Consider the following 16,790-nt stretch of genomic DNA (forward strand, 5'->3'; position numbering starts at 1 on the left):
TGGCTTTGGGTGGCTGTTTGTCAAATGACTCTCCATTTTACAAATGAGGACACATAGAGAAGCACAGTGGTTTTGCACAAGGCCGCCAGCCAGTGAGGACTGACGCTGCGCCCTGATGCTGCAGTGGTGGCCCGAGGGCCCTAAGTTCCTCCCGCCCCCAGTCCCAGGGGCCCCTTAGGAAGAGGAGGCGGGGGGTCTTCTCAGAGAGCAGCTGAAGAGGCTGAGGCTCAGAGAACGGGTGGACTTAACTGAAGTCATTCAAGACGAGGTAACTGGCCAAGGACCTGGGGTCATGAGAATCAGACGAAGGTCAAGGCCACACTCAGGGGACAGGCTGTCCATGTGAACTGGCCTTGCGGCTCAGTCAGCAGGTTACCGAGCCCAGCTGTGTGCGGGGCCCTCAAGGACAGGATGTGGGGAGATACGAGGGCGCTGGGTGGGGGGGGAGGGCCTGCCTCTGGGTCAGCCATAAACCACACCCTGGGACGGAGCAGGCCCACGGGGGACTGGAACCCCGGCTCGGCCAGGAGAGAGAGGCAGGGGGCATGGGTCAGGGAAGGCTGGCACATGGCGGAGCGCAGGCCAGGGTGCACGAGAGACCTGGCGAGGACGGGCTCACGTGTCTTCCTCTGCCCCGGCAGGTTCGTGTGTGCCCAGCTGCCCAACCCCGTGCTGGAGAGCATCAGCGTCATCGACACGCCGGGAATCCTCTCTGGGGAGAAGCAGAGAATCAGCCGAGGTGAGCAGACCCAGGGCTGCTCGGAAGTGCCTGCTGCCCAGGCCGCGGGGAGCTCACAGCCTGCAGGGGAGTGGATGTGTCGGGGTAACCTCCGTGCCCGGGGCTGAATGGAGGCCCAGGGCCGACACTGTGCTCTGGATTGCCCTGGTAGGGAACCAGACATGCGAAAGCACTGTGAAATCCTCCCACTGTTCAAATGCAGAGAACTTGCTCATGGAGGGCTGGCCTGGAGCCACCCAGCCAGGCTACCTAACCTAGCTCTGCCACGTCCTAACAGCATGAACTTGGGACAGTTTCTTCACTGCAGTGTCATTGTCCGTAAAATGGGGGAGAATAATAATGTCTACTTTATAAGATTGTTTGAGGATTAAAAGAAATAATATACGTGAAAGCCTTTGGCCTGGCACATAGCAAGTGCCCAGTAAAGATTAGGTGTTATAGAGCATCCTCATCATCTCATTGCTTTCTCCTAGCTCTAAAATGCTGAGACTGATGCTAAAATTCCTGTGCCTGGCTTCCCCGTGCCCCCAGGCCCTCTTGCCACAATGCGCTGTGTGACCCGGGTGGCCCCTGGCCTTTTCTGTGCCTTGTCTTCTATCCCTGGCAAGAAAATCAGATGAAAAGAAACCAGACACAGCCCAATATTGGAGCACTGAGCCGGGGCAGGAGCCAAATCAGCATTTGGAAATCAGCCTCCAGGAAGGGAAGGCTTTTGATTGGCAAGGGTTATCTGAGAAGTGGCCGGAACTCTCGCCTGACTCGACCTTTGGGGGCTGCCTGCTCATCGGCGTGTGCCTCAGCCCCTGTGCCCTGGGCATCTTGCAGCAGGTGTGCTCCACCTGAGCAGGGCACCCACCCAGAAACCCCACCCACGGAGGGCGCAGACCACCTGGCACATGCCAGGAGCCTGGTGCCTGGGAAGCCTGGAGTCAAAGTGGGCTCCTGTGAGCTGCCCTGGCCTCCTCCCCACAGGGAGCAGCTCTCTTCCAGTACTGCTCCCCTGTAAGGGCAGACTTTGGGGGGCAGGCCCAGGCTCGGCCCTGTGGGGGTACACCTTGGCTGGGAGTGGGTGGCAAAGCCAGCCTCATCTGGGGGGAGGGAGGATAGGACAAGGACGGCAGGGAGCCTCCAGGTCTACAGGCTGCCCTGGGGTCCCGTTAACCCCAGTTTGTCCTGGACCCCGCCTGCTCTCCAGTTTGGGTGTGTAATACTAGCCAGACCTGCTGCCCAGCTACCTCACTCTGCAGCAGTGGAGGGAGGGCAAGGCTCTTTGCAGAACGGCCTGAGTAGCCTGAGCAGCAGAGCCTGCCCTCCCAGCACCTCTCCCACTTCTCTGTATCTGCAGCCCGCCGCCCAGGAGGTCAAGCCCGGGAAGGAGTCGGGGAAAGGGAGCCACTGAGGCAGGGGGAAGGGTGGCAACCGCGTGTACAGTGCGTGTCGTGGGTGGCCGTGAGCACCCAGGCTCTCTCACTCTGGCTTACAAGAGGGCCGCGGGAGGAGGGCAGCTGGTCCGAGCCAGAGAGCCCGTGAGCCCAGGAAGAGCAGACGCTGCCCGTCCTGGAGCGCCGCCCCTCCGCCCTCCCGGCCCACCACGTGCCCGGCGTGGGCCCTGGCTCCCTGCTCAGGGCCCTGAGAGGGGCCGCCCGGATCTTCTCTGGGCTTCCATGTGTTTCCCTGGACTCTTGCTCTCTCCTAAGCAGACGCCCTCGACTCCCCCCCATCCCTCCCTCACCCCACCCCCGGGTGGCTCATCTTGGCCTGTCCTGAGGTGAGGCCTCGGGGGGCTTTCTAGTTTCCCGTGGGCCGCGGCACCTCCTCCAGGAAGGCCGATGAGAACAGGCCTTTCTTAAGCTGAGCCACCTGGGGGCAGAGGGGTGGCGCGTGCACCTGGCGGGCGGGGCCCGAGAAGGCTCCAGTCTCTGGTCTCCAAGGGCTCTGCTCTGGGAGTTCAGAGTCGAGGGTTTTAGAACCTGCATGGTTTCAACAGGTCACATTTCCTCTTGAGCCTCAGTGTCCCCATGTGTAACGGAAGGTAATGATCTCCACCCACTGCACGGCCTTCTTGCGCGGCCACAGATGGCGACGAGAGCCCAGACCTCAGTTCTGTGACTGGACCATGGTGCACTCTCTCCTACCCCCTTATCTGCCCTCCAGGGCTGCCCGTGATACAACCTCAGGGGCACCTGTCCCATCTTAACCTACGTGACTGTCGCCCCTCTCCCCTCGCAGCTGTATGTGGCAGCACTGGCCCCAGGATCTCCTGCCTCCCTCAGCTCCGACCCCATTCCATTCATTTCCCATCCCTCTACCTTCTGTCCTGCCGGTGTCTGGCTCAGCGGCTGCCCCACGCGGGTGAGTGCTTGGCTTTCTCACCTGCCCTGCCTGTGGCCTCCCCACCCCACACTGGCTAAGCACCAGGTCCCACCCCACCCCTGGGAGAAGCGGTTGCCCTTGAGTGCCTATGTAGGCCAGTTTGTTCTCCGCCCTCCTGAGTCCAGCCCATAAATGCAGCTGCTGGCCAAAGCAGCCTGTGATCAAGCAAAGACTGGGCCACCAGCTCTGCAGTGCCAGCCTGGGGCAGGGTGGGCCTCAGCACTCTGAGAACGGCATGGAAGTTGGGGGATGGTCCTCAGAGGAAAGTTTTGAGTGTACAGAGGCCCTCCCCATCCTCCCTCACAATCTGCCATAGACGCTGGTAGTTCCAGTTTATACCTAGGCATGCCCAACCCCTACCAGTACCCACCTCCCCTCCAGACATATGCCCACGTAGACCTGTACCCCCACATGAACCCACATGCACATGCACACATCACACATGCACATAATACAACACATGCACATACATAAAACCACATGCACACATGTACACACCTCCCCACCCACACCTCCTATTCATGCACATACCCCTCTCCCTGTGCCCTGACACACAGGCAAACAGGTGTGCACGTAGAACTAAATACTGCACCCTGGGTTCTTGCTTGGGGCTCTTGGAGCTCTGGGTTTGGCCCAGAGCAGACGGGGCACTTCTTCCTTCCTCCCGCCAGCCCAGGCAGGAAAGCGTCTCCACGGATGGTCCTGCAGATAGTGCCCTGCCCAAGGGCGCACAGCAGAGGGACGTGGCCCTGCCTCATGCCTGGCACAGGGGCACCACCAGCAAATCTGCACCGAGGCACCCGTGGGCCACATTCTGGAATGTAAGCTGCCCCCCAGGGCTCCCAGGCCTCAGGCTGCGTAGGAGAAGGAAGCATTTGGGTCCAGGCTAGAACCAGGTGAAGTGTGGTCCTTGCTCGGGGTGGGGGTAGGAGTGGCATCTGGGAACCTGAGCCCAGGAGCCCCAGGCTGGCAGTTGTCTCTGGGTGAAGATGGAGTGGGGTGGGCAGGCAAGGCAGGCAAAGAGGCATTTCCTGGAAGGGACAGGATGGGCCCAGCCCAGGGCTAGTTACTGGGAATAAACAAGGATGAGGCAGAAGTGGGAGGGCTCCGGAAGGCTGAGTGTCCTCACACTTGGGAACCACATTTCCTGGCTGCTGCTCAGCTAGAAATCTCCGCAAGCCCATCCTAGGGAAGCGGCCCCTTGGGATTTGTGCTCACATCACAGGCTCATCAGTGGGCTCTTTCCTGTACAGGTGAGCTCAGCATGGCTGGAGCTGGTCAAGAACTTGGCCCAGGTCACAGAACCTGGTGAGAGCTCAGGTCTCCTGACTCCCAGTTCCGTGGCTTTGGGGCACAACATCCTCAGCTCTCCAGGAAAAACCTGGGTTAGTTATCAGGGCAAACCTCTCATCTGTAAGTTTCAGGGCAGCCGCATGCCCTCGCCTGCCCCGGCGCCCTCACTGGAGCTGGCCAGACCATGAGCCGGTGCCCCAGGGAGCATGCCCCTGCCTGGGTGGGGCAGCAGGGTCCTGACACCGGTCAAGAGGCTTCGCAGATTGCTTTGCCACCAACCAAAGGCCAGGCTGAGCCTACTCCAGCCACTTTTAGAGTTACTTCTGGGAGACATCTAGTGTGGCACTTTTTCCCCATAGTCATCGGAAATTGATTTTGAAATGCAATGCCTTTGTGTTTCTCTTTTGCTCATATGTCTTTAAGTCACGAAAGAGAACTTTGAGGGTGAGACCTTGTGTGTACTCCCCACAGTAAGTCTCTGGTTTGAGGACTCAGCCCTCTGTGCTCCACCTCACACAAAGAGGCTCACACTGAGCTAAGAAGCGAACACGGACTGGGACCCAAGGATCTGTGTGCCCTCGGAAAGCCCCTGACCCCCACTGTGCCTCCACTGCTGCTCCTGTAGGGTGGGTGAGCACAGTACCTGCTCACCTCCTGGCAGAGGGAGAGCTGCAAGGGTCAAGTGAGCTAGTCTGGCTGAAAGTACAAGAGATCTATGCAGCCCTGTCTTGGCCCCTCGGACTGCATCTCAGCCGGAGGGAGTGGGTGGGTGATAAGGAGTCCCTTGCTCGTGGTGTTTGCCTCATCGATGTTCTCCGGCCTGGCATGACTTAGAAATGCCTTCTTTCCAGTGCTCTGGAGCCCGTCAGGGGGAGAAGAGACCTGCAGATGCCTCAGGCTGCCCAGCCTGCAGGCCTCCACCTGCCTCAGAACCAGGAGAGTGCCAGGAAGTAATTCCAGGAAGGGCAGCTTCTCACCTTCCATCTCTCAGGGGTCACCCCCCAGCCCCTGCCCACTTGTCCCTATTTCATGAGCCTGTGGGCAGCTGCCAGTGCTCAAGAGCCCCACTTGCGGGTCTTGGAGCCATGCCTGGGACCAGGGAAGGGAAGGGGCCGTTCACCCTCCAGGCGTTAGGCCAGTCCCCATCTCGAGTCCCACCCTCCCACCACTGTCCAGCCTTGGGGCCTGGCTCCTTCCTGCACTGACCCCACATTCAATCCGTCGTCGTCATCCCCGTTTTACAGCTGAGAAATCTGAGGTTGGGACTTGCCCAGGGCCACACAGCGGAGCTGATCCCCTGCCCTCTTCCATTCTGGGGCACGGTCGGTGCCTTTCTGGGGCTCCTGTCTGGAGAGGTCAGGACCCTTCTATACAGGTCCTGGCCACTGACTCAGACAGCCGTCCCAGAGGTTACAGGGGCCCTGACTAGCCAGCGGCCAGGAGGCTGAGCTTCAGGGGAACTCTCCAGGGGCGTCACTTGAGTCGTAGGTCTCCACAGCCACATGTGGGGAGAAGGGCCCCCTGGCTTGCTGACTTGGTGATTTGATAGCAGTTTGCCAGTGCATGCAGAATTTGCAAAGTTAGGAGGAAGAATAGGAGGCCTCTGTGCTTATAAATTCACAGCAAGGGTCCCAGAAGCCTGCCTGTCCTCAGGCAGGAGAGGACCCCACGTTGGCATCCCTAGGTCTCTAAACAGCAGCCGCTGCCCTTCTTTTCTCTTGTGCCTGCAGGGGCTTCCTTGTGTCTAATTTCCATCCATCCTGCTGTACCCCCCACCCCCCACCTCTGATCTTAGAAGCTGAGAATGGTCAACTGAGACAGAAAGCTCAGCAATTGTCCAATCCAAGCCCTGGTTTGACAGGCCAAGAGACCCAGGTCCAGAAAGGGGAGGCTGCTGGCCCAAAGGCACACAGCAGGTTGCTGGCTGAGCAGAAGCCACAGCGGGTCTTGCCCAGGCCAGTGCTCCTTAGTTGACCCACCTCCAGGACACTGGCAGGTAGAAGGGGTACCTCATGAAGGGGGTGGAGCAAAGACCAACCGAGGTCACAGCAAAACAGTGTCACCTGCATCCTCTTACTTGACTGGAGCCTCACAGTGATGGAGTGGTGGAGTCACTGGTGGGTTCCAATTCACAGACCAGAAAACTGAGGCCCAGAGATAACCTGCTCACTGTCTTCCCAAAGGAAGACTCCGAGCAGGGTTGACACCTCAGCTCTGTTCAGCAGACACTGACTGAGCACCTTCTCTGGGCCAAATGCTCTGCTGGTTGCGAGGAAGCAGAGAGGGGTGCTGCCAGGGCAGTGGGGAGACGGGCTGGGTACAAGGAAGCAAAGAGGGGTGCTGCCAGGGCAGTGGGGAGATGGGCTGGGTGCGAGGAAGCAGAGAGGGGTGCTGCCAGGGCAGTGGGGAGATGGCTGCATCCGGGTGATTTCAGGGGTTGGGCGGCAGAACAGACATGCGCAGTGCGACGAGATTGCCCAGGAGTACCTGCCCCGCGCGGGGGGGCTGTCGTGTTCTGGCAGCACTAATGTGGTGCTGCCACTCGGGGGGCGGTCAGTTTGCAGGGATTGGCCCCTACGCCCCCTAGCATCCCCCTTGCATCGTCGGTGTCATCCGGGACTGGGCAGGCTGGTGGCCATCTCTTCTCTGCAGCTTCTCTGGTTCACGTGGAGGGGTGGCAAGGGTGCTGGACTTGGGACTGGGAGACCTGAGTTCTGGTCTTGGCTGCATGGCCTCGGTCAGCCTCTTACCCCTCTAAGCCTCCAGTTCCGTCAGTCGCGCGCCCCGGTGGGTGGGAGCTGCTGGCAGGAGCGGGGGTGCGCGAGCGCGCAGGGCTGGAAGTCGCTATCCTGGAGGCGGGCGCGGTAGCACCCTCCTCCTGTCTGCCCCTCCCCAGGCCGCACTGCCACAGCTGAAGTACACATCAGACCGGACTTGGGATGAGGTGTCAGCAGAAGGCCAAGGGCCTCGGAGCGCCGCTGCCCTCCCCTCCTGCTCTGGAGGGCGGAGCCCGCCTGTTCTGCCTTAGGCACCAGAGCAGCAAGTCGAGGCTGGCCTGATTTTCTGAGGCCTCGGCCCGCCTCGGCCCCCACATCTCCCAGGGACTGCCTTGGGGAGGTGAGAGCAGCCCTGAGATGGGGCTGAGCTGAAGGGAAGATTAAAAATAGAATGGAGCCATCCCTGGGGGGTGGAGGAGGGGCGGTGCTGCCGGCTGCAGGCCCCATCTGGAGTGGGAAGGCCAGTCCGGGGCTCCGCAGGGACAGGCTGGGCCTACAGGCCAGGGAGGGGAGGGAGGCAGGAGACAGGCGGGTGGACTCGGCCGCCAGCAGGATCCCACCGTGATGCCAACCCGGGGCCCGTGTGGCCGGTCACTCCTGGCCCCACCACTTGCCCTGGACTCTCACCTCACCTCTCCCACCTCAGTTTCCTCTTCAGTAAAGAACGCTACTGCTCGTTCTGCCTGCCTCATAGGGTGTCATGGGTGAAATGAAGTAATGAAGAGAAAGTCTGGCCAGCTAGAAGAACTTAGAACTTGGCTCAAGTCCCAAGGGCTGCTTCCTCTAAGCAGGGGGTCTCAGTGAGTCACTGAAGCTCCTGTCTGCAGGGCAGGACTGACAGTGCCCTGCCTCATAATTGGGCAGAGTCCTGGCCCCCGAATCTCGTTCCTGGACCTTGCCCCTTAGCTGAGAAAGTCCTTTCCTTATATGAAAAAAGTATATCTAGTCTACATCATGACTTCAGATGTGCACGGAGTAGGGGCATTTTCTCTAGGGTGGTACTTCTGTGACCCTGGGCCATCTCCTCCCTTCTCTGAGCCTCAGTTTCCCTAATTGTAAATCAGAAATTTGGACCATTAATTTCTAAGCTGCTTCTAGCCTCACAGGAGCAGGGAGAGAAAACTCATAAGGTGCGTGTTAACCCAACAGCTGACAGATCTTGGAGAAAATCACTCAGGCCTGATAATCCCTGGAAGCACCTCATTTACCAGGGCCAGAGTGGTTAAAGACAGCATGGGGTATCTGAAGGAGGCTTTTTACCTTCTTTTGTATGTTAGAATTCTCCTACAGCCACTGCAGAAGCATTAAGGGGGTCCTCTGGGAAGCTTGAGGGGTCCTAGGCCCCTGTGCAGACCACTGGGGTGTGCCTGCACGTTCTAATGATGCCACTGGGGCAAGGGGGACGCTTCTGAAACCTGGCTCGTCTGTCCACCCCCCACCCACCTGAGACTATGGTTTTGTCTGGAAGGACACAGTTTGCAAACCAGTTCCGTGTAGTGGGTCAAAGCGCTGACTCTGGCGCTCCTTCCTGGATTTGAATCCCAGCCCCTCTATGTACCAGCCCAGTGACCGAGGACAAGCTACTGTACCTCTCTCTATCTCTGTCTTCTCATCTGAAAAATGGGGCTAATGTTAGCATCTACCTCCTGGGGTCACTGCGATAATGAAAGGAGTTAATGGTTTTCCATTACTGAGGACCTGACTGGGCACCTGCTGAGTCACTTCTCAGTAGTGTCAGCCCCCGTCATCCTGGCCCAGCTCTTCTTCAGGTGTGGTCCCTGGACCAGCAGCCTCTGCATCTCCCAGGAGCATGTTAGAAATACCTCACATACACACACCAAATCACAGACTCTGGCAGAGGGCCCAGCAATCTGGGTTTTAACAAGCCTTCCAGGTGATTCTGATGCTCACTCAGATCTGAGGACCACCATTACAGACCACCCCGAGGCAGCTGCCCAAGGACCTCGCCCTGGTCTCCAGCCTCCTGCTTTGAAGATCACTGACTTTTTCCTAATGGCCTGGGTTCCCACTCGGTGGTGCCAGTGAGCTTGGGGTCACTGGGGTGTATCCTCTTGCAGTCCTGTTGCTACTGAGAGCCAGGGTTGTTGATCATCCCAGAGCAAGGAAGGGCTCCCACCTACAGGGAGGTGGGCCAGAGGTGCACCATGAAGGGGTGGCAGAGAGAGGCCTGGGAGCCCAGTTCAGAGGGGAAAGCCTGCCCCGCTGTTCTCTTCCCAGGACTACCTCTCATGGGCTGGGCGCTTGAGCCGGTCACCTCACCTCTGACCCTCACTCCCTCCTCTACTGTCCCCTTATTTTATGGAGGAAGAGACTGAGGCACAGAGAGGAAAGGCCTTTTCCACTTTAAGTATCAGTGACCCTAAGGCTGAATGTACAGGCTCTTGGCACCACCTCCATCTCCAGCCCCTCTCAGAGCCACAGCTACTTGGGGTTAAGCAGAGCAAGCATTTGGGGACTTCTGGAACCAGCCTGACCTGAGGCAGCCCAGTGCCAGGTAATCTAGATATGGCAGCTGGAAGCCTGGTCACAGCCTACAGAAGAAACTCCTTGTGATTTTAAGTTTTGGAATTTGAGGATGCAGCTAATGAGTAAGGAAAGAAGTGAACTCATGAGTGTGAGCGAGAACAAGTCTTGTGTTTTTCATGACAAGAGCCTCATTCTTCCAGACCAGTCATGGGCATGACCTGAAACGTCCTTGCATTTCACTGTTGTGTTGCTTTCTGGCCTTGTAAAGAATTTCTGGGTCTTTGTCCAAGTTCTATGTCCAGAGTTTCTTTTCCAGCCAGATTCCTGGTTTATAAATACAAAAAGCAAGGCCAGGGGAGCTAGATAATGGCTATGCTTTACGGGAATAAAAATGCTAACGATAATAACTAGCATTTACTCAACCTGTGCATGCTGGGCTCACAATTCTGTTAATCAGGGTCTATCATTACAGTCCTTTTATACTCAGGGATATTGAGTAACTTGCCCAAGGCAAATAGATACAGTGAGAAGGACCATGATTTGGACCCAGATCTGTCTTCTGCCTAACCCATGCTCTTTCCACGTCACCTGCCCAAGTCCCTACCCAGACCCCCACAGACCCGCCCTCTGACTGTCCCCTCTGCCGGCAGGGTATGACTTTGCAGCTGTCCTCGAGTGGTTTGCCGAGCGGGTCGACCGCATCATCCTGCTCTTCGACGCCCACAAGCTGGACATCTCTGATGAGTTCTCTGAGGTCATCAAGGCCCTCAAGAACCATGAGGACAAGATGCGGGTGGTGCTGAACAAGGCTGACCAGATCGAGACGCAGCAGCTCATGCGGGTCTACGGGGCCCTCATGTGGTCCCTGGGGAAGATCGTCAACACCCCCGAGGTGATCCGGGTCTACATCGGCTCCTTCTGGTCCCACCCGCTCCTCATCCCTGACAACCGGAAGCTCTTTGAGGCCGAGGAGCAGGACCTGTTCAGAGACATCCAGAGTCTGCCCCGAAACGCTGCCCTGCGCAAGCTCAACGACCTCATCAAGAGAGCGAGGCTGGCCAAGGTGAGGCCACCGCTGGGGGATGGGCGACAGGGACAGAGGCTTAGCGAGGGTGAGCTCCAAGAGCAGAGGGTGGCTGCCCATGAAGGAGTGTCCTGGAGCTACCGCGTCACAGATTCCAGCCATGCCAGTGCTGCCCCCTGGGGGCAGGAGAGTGCAGTGGTCAGGATGGCGGGCTCTGGCGTCAGGGGGTCAGATTGGAGCCCGACTCCACCACTTACTAACTATGTGGTCCCTAATGCCCAGCAAGGCCCTTTGCGTCACCCATTTCCACGTCTATAAAGTGTGTGGAGGATGACGAAGGGTGAAGAACGTAAAAGCTCTCCTCCCGGTGTCTGGCACCCTCAGGAGTGCTCGGTAAATGTCACCACCACCGTCACCTCCCCAACCTTAGCCTCCCGACAGGCTCTCCTTTCCCAGGTGATGGAGAAAAGCAGCTCAGCATTCAAGCCTCGTGGGAGCAGGAAGGGGCAGATAGATGTTGTTTCAGGAGAAGCAGGAGGAGGTGTGAGGGATGGACGGGAAGCGACGGGGTCGGAGCGACCCTAAAAGGAGAGGCCTGGCAAGGGTCTGGACCCAGAGGGCTCTCTCCACCCCTGCGCTGCAGGTCCATGCCTACATCATCAGCTCTCTGAAGAAGGAGATGCCCTCGGTGTTTGGAAAGGACAACAAGAAGAAGGAGTTGGTGAACAACCTGGCTGAGATTTATGGCCGAATCGAGCGGGAGCACCAGATCTCGCCCGGGGACTTTCCCAACCTGAGGAGGATGCAGGTAAAGCAGGGAGGGGAAGCCCGGTGTGCACGTGCCTTCTCAGCAGCCCGAGACGGAGGAGGCAACCCTGGGGTTCCCTCAGGTAGCGGCTAGGTGTGTGAATGGATGGGTATGTGAACAAATGCGTGTTTTGAATGTCCGTTTTTTCTTTTTCTTTTACCAGACAGGAAACTAAAAATACCAGACTATTCAGGACTATAGAGATATTCTGAAAAGCCTAGTCCTAAACTAAGAAACTGGTTCTCAACCTAAAGACTCCTGACTAAAAAACCACCCAACATGAGTTTCACAGGGTATCACAGTGTAGTGAGACTATTAAGTTTATAGGTTTGTGCAAAACTTGCACAGAGATGTCACTTGTACCCATTTCCCAGCTTCTCCCAGTGGTGATATGTCACCTAGCTATTGCTACTGCATATTAAAGGCTTAACTGTCCCAAGCTTTATGCTTAGTGCCTTGCAAATATTCTCATCCATCCTCACAGCCACCGTGTATGGTAGGTACTTCTGTTGCCTCAGTTTACAGAAGAGGAGACTGAGCCTCAGCGAGGAGCTAGTTAATATGGTGTGGTAGTTTCCCACTGGGACCTTGGAGGCAGCTCCCAGTGTGTCTACTTGCAGCCTGTGTGAACACTTCACTTGGAAAATGCTGAGACCCTGGGCAGATTAACGACCTTTGTAAACCTCAGTTTCCTCCCCTGTGAAAGGAAGATAAAGATTTCCTCAGAGGACTTCCTCGGAGACTAGCAGGAGAAACTATGTGGGATGGCACATGCCCAAAAGGTGGCAAGTGCCCCTGTGGGCATCTGCTGCTCCGTGGCTTGTATTCCCTTGGCCCAAATGGCTCCTGGTTGGAGTGCTGAGGTAAACTTAGGGCCGTGAGCGTGTAAGGGAATCGAGAGCCTTTGTCAGATGGCTCATCTGCTTCGCCAAGAGATGGTGGGGATTTTAAGCTTGTGATGTCTGTGACTGGAGGTCTAGGATGCCACAAACATCACCTAATGCACCTGCCCCCCTGGGAGCACTGGGGTGCAGTGTTTCTTCTGAGACCCACAGATGGCACCTGCTGAGCTGGAGACAGCCCAGCAGAGAGAGACTCCCTCCGGGGTCGTTGTGTTTGATAATCAGCCATGGCTTGGAATAGTTCAGCTTTTGGTTTCTCATTCTGTTAAGAAAGTAATGACCTGAAAGCAACCATTTGGGAAGACGACACTGTACAGAGCTCATGCAGCTCCATTTTTATGTGAAGAATCTTTTCTCAACATAAGTGATTTTACTTCTGTTTGCCAGTCTGATGCTAGGTTCTGCCGTTAGGTGACCTGAGTCAGTAACATAATTCAGCATCATGGAGTTCAGCCAATGACAGCTTCTTTACTTACACAGCACGAAGGGTCCAAAGGAGCAGGGGAAGGGAGACCATTGTGGGCAGTCTCCCCAGGAGGCCAATGGCTCGGGTCACCTTCAGTGGGCAGCAGCTCTGCATGCCCCACTTCCCGTCTCTGGCAAGTCCATGCTGCCCGAATGCGGAGTATTTACACATCCCAGGGGAGGGAGATAATGCAGCCAGCGCTGCTTGTTCCCAGTTTTAGGTTTAAGACATGGTTCAGCCTATCCATTAGACCTCACATTTCCAGGTGTGCAGTGGAAACATACTGAAACATCTGCACGCAAAGGAAAAGAAGGGGGGGATGTAGGCTGACAGGTGGTGGCCAGGCGTGTCCTTGACTCCCCCAGCATGGGGGTGTATATGGGGTGATGAAATATATTGGCACTCCTACTGGGAGCCCACCGAGCGCACCTTGAGGTGAAGAAGCTGGGAGACAATTGGGATTTAGAAGTGGGAGAGACCTTGAGGGGTTGTGCCCCGAGAGTGGAGAAAGGGTGTCCTCTCCTGCCCTCCCCAAACCCCTTAGCCACCACCCCTCCTGAGCTTCAGCCCTGTCCTAACAGGGAGGTGAGGAATGTCCAGCTAACACTTGCTCTTGAAATGTCACCGTGAGCGCTTTCTGCATTTTTGTGACTGCCCTGTGCTCTGGCCTCCTCCCAGCAGCATCCTGGGCTGGAGTGGAAAGCTCTTACCTTGTCCCTCTCCGGAGGCCAAGGAGGAGGGTGTTCTAGGCTCACGACCTTTCAAAATCACAAAGACATGCAAAGTGGAGTAGAGGGCATTGCCTTTGAGGATGCTGTGTGAGTGGTCTCAGGAAGGCTAGGAGGGGGAGCTCTTATATAATCTATGCATGCCCTGCCTTGTGTAGAACTCAGGAGAGAATCCGGTATTTTGACACCTGACTCCAGGTAATTCCCATGCATGTCCAGATGAAGAACCACTGATGCAGGGGTGACCTCTGGCTTCTATTGTGATTGAGTTTTGCTTACGCTTCCGTTTTCCTTCACTAAATGGGGACCAAAATGTGATTTCCCTCCTCAGAGGGGCACAGGAAAGTGAATGAGATAAGACTATGAAAGCACTTTCAGTGTTTTAAAAGTATAACCCTTATTAAAACAGGGCATGACTTGAAGGGATATAGCATTCAAGAAACACTACTTAGTAGCCAAAAGGAACTTCAAGAGAAATTATTTGCTCTCTAGAATAACATTAAAGGGAATTCAAATTAATAGATCAACCAATGGTTACTAAAATGCCCTTTCTTCCCCAGCTCACTTTCCTCCTACCCTCAACTGCTCAGCTCCCTCCTGAGAGGCTCCCTCAGTCCCTCAGCCCAATGGGCCTCTTTTCCCTTCCTCCCTCCTCTCTCCTTACCTTATGATGGAGAGCCACTGAGCCCCTAGGCCAAACTCTCACTGAGGAAAGAGAACCAGATTGGGAACCTTCTCAAAGGCAGCTTTCCTGCAGAGGGGAGGCTCTTCTTCCACTGTGTTCCAGCCTGACTTTCTTTTCTCCCCCTCTTCCCAGGACCAGCTGCAAGCCCAGGACTTCAGCAAATTCCAGCCTCTAAAAAGCAAGCTCCTGGAGGTGGTGGATGACATGCTGGCCCATGACATTGCCCAGCTCATGGTGCTGGTGCGCCAGGAGGAGACCCAGCGGCCTGTGCAGATGGTGAAGGGAGGAGCATTCGAGGGCACCCTGCATGGCCCCTTCGGGCACGGCTATGGGGAGGGGGCCGGTGAGGGCATCGATGATGCTGAGTGGGTGGTGGCCAGGGACAAGCCCATGTACGACGAGATTTTCTACACCCTGTCTCCGGTGGACGGCAAGATCACAGGCGCCAACGCCAAAAAGGAGATGGTGCGCTCCAAGCTGCCCAACAGTGTGCTGGGCAAGATCTGGAAGCTGGCCGACATCGACAAGGACGGCATGCTGGATGACGAGGAGTTTGCTCTGGCCAACCACCTCATCAAGGTCAAGCTGGAGGGGCACGAGCTGCCCAACGAGCTGCCCGCCCACCTCCTGCCACCTTCCAAGAGGAAAGTCGCCGAGTGACAGGAGCAGGCAGGTGTGGCAGGCGGTGACGGCAGAGGCGATGAGAGCCATATGCACATGCACGGGTCTCAAGTGTTATTACACTGGAGGTGAGAGGGGACATGGCTCTCCAGCTTCCCAGGCTGCTTCCAGGTTGGAGTCTTCTCCAAGTTCTCAGGATTGGTGGACCCACAGAAGCATTCCAGGGGACCCAGGCTTCAAGCCTCCGTCTCCATCCCTGTTTCCCTCCCATCCTCCTATCTTCCACTACCCAGAGACCTGCCTTCTTCCAGAGAGGCAGCGCACTCGCCCACCCACAGCCCACCCACCCTCAGATTTCCCAGTGGCTCTAAACCCGGACTCCAGGCAGATGGAAGAGCTTCTGCTGAATAGGCAATTCACCTTTTTTTCTCTGCATTTGTTTTTCCGTCTTTGGCTTCCTACTATGAAATCTGTTCAGGAGCTAGGACATGTGAGAGAACGGAGTTCTCCAGGGCACCATGTCCGAGATCTGAGGCGACGTTACCACAAGCTCTGTTCTTTCCTACACTTAGCCTCTGCCTTCCTCAGCAAACCTAGCTTTGAACTCTACCGCCACTTCATTTCAAAGAATCCTAGAAGAGGAGAGAGAAGACAGAAAATTGATAGGAAAGAAATCAGGGCAGCTGCCCTGAGTCCTCTCCTCAAAGCCAGTCAAGGTGGTGGTTCCATAGGTTTTGTGAGGTTCGTGTTTGTTCCTCCCAGGCTGTGATGTTTGGATGCTCATGTTCCCCTGTGCCAGGGGCTACGGCACACACTGCTCGTATGTTATCCCATGTCCCACTCTCCACCAGCCAGGGAAGGATGCATCAGTCCTGCCCCCACCCCCATTTTGCAGATTGGAGCTTGAGAATCAGAGGAGTTCAGGTGACCTCCCCAAAGTCACAGAGGTTGCCCGAGACGGAGAGAGGATTCTGAGCCTCTGCTGTGACAACGTGTGCCGGATCCTGGGCATTGCTACCCAGTGACAAATCATGGAGAACAAGCTGAGCCTGCAGTCCCCACACTGCCTCCCAGAGCAGGCTGGCAAGGGAGGAGAGCCAGCCAGCATTCGGCAAGCCATCGGTCTGGCCATCTGTCATATTGCAGAAGCAAATCACGCCTTCTGGCCATGGGACCCATGTTCCTAAAATCACAGAAGTCCAACAGCGCCAGAAGGAGGGTGGGCTGGCCTGCTGGGGCTGCTTGTGCCCGTCCCTGCTCTGCCTCCCACCCAGCAGCTGAAACCATCCTAGTTCACAGGCAGCCACCAGCTCTTTTGCCAGGGGAGACCTCGTGCTGCTGCTCAGAAGGCTAACCTGCCATGTCTGGAGAGATCCGAGGTCGTGTTCCCTGTGGGTCCCAGCGACTCTGCAGTGTCCTTGACATCTCCATGCTCCCTGCATCCCCTTTTCTGGTCCCTCTCCCTGGGCTTGCTTCATGGCCACTGAACCAGTCACTTCATATGCTATGCTCCTACTGTGATCAACAACAAAAACAAGTATAACTTATTTTATATCTATGTTCAGACTATCTAGAGAATATTCTATGTACTGATGATGTGCTTATCGCTGTTAGTCTTCATGTTAATACAGCACATTTATCCTTTGGTACTCTTGGCCCCAGACCATCATTCCGTGGGCAGCTGATGGAGAGGGGCTGGGTTCTTACTTGGGGATCCTGTTGGCATCTTTGGCAGAGGGGGGCTCCCTTGGGGCTTCCCAAGGGCCAGCATCCCAGTGGCTCCCCGTTGGCCTGGTGCCTGCTGGACCACTGCTCCTCAAGCCCGGCTGGTGGAGTGGCTGCCCCCTGCCCAGCCCCCAACCTGGGTGTCCTGCTTCCTTCACACAA

The 16,790-nt window shown here is 56.5% G+C and overlaps 1 protein-coding gene across 1 annotated transcript in view; it reads left to right on the forward strand.

The window, feature by feature from the left end:
* The window catches only part of EHD3 (EH domain containing 3), a 30,414-nt gene extending 13,862 nt beyond the window's left edge, over positions 1-16,552 (forward strand). The window contains exons 3-6 of the mRNA XM_004451077.5: positions 642-739; positions 10,320-10,732; positions 11,337-11,501; positions 14,415-16,552. Coding sequence (XP_004451134.1) covers positions 642-739; positions 10,320-10,732; positions 11,337-11,501; positions 14,415-14,942 — 1,204 coding nt within the window. The 3' untranslated portion in view covers positions 14,943-16,552. The remainder of the gene's footprint in view (positions 1-641; positions 740-10,319; positions 10,733-11,336; positions 11,502-14,414) is intronic.
* Positions 16,553-16,790: the final 238 nt, after the last annotated feature.

Source organism: Dasypus novemcinctus, chromosome 17 (assembly GCF_030445035.2).
Source record: "Dasypus novemcinctus isolate mDasNov1 chromosome 17, mDasNov1.1.hap2, whole genome shotgun sequence".
NCBI lineage: Eukaryota > Metazoa > Chordata > Mammalia > Cingulata > Dasypodidae > Dasypus > Dasypus novemcinctus.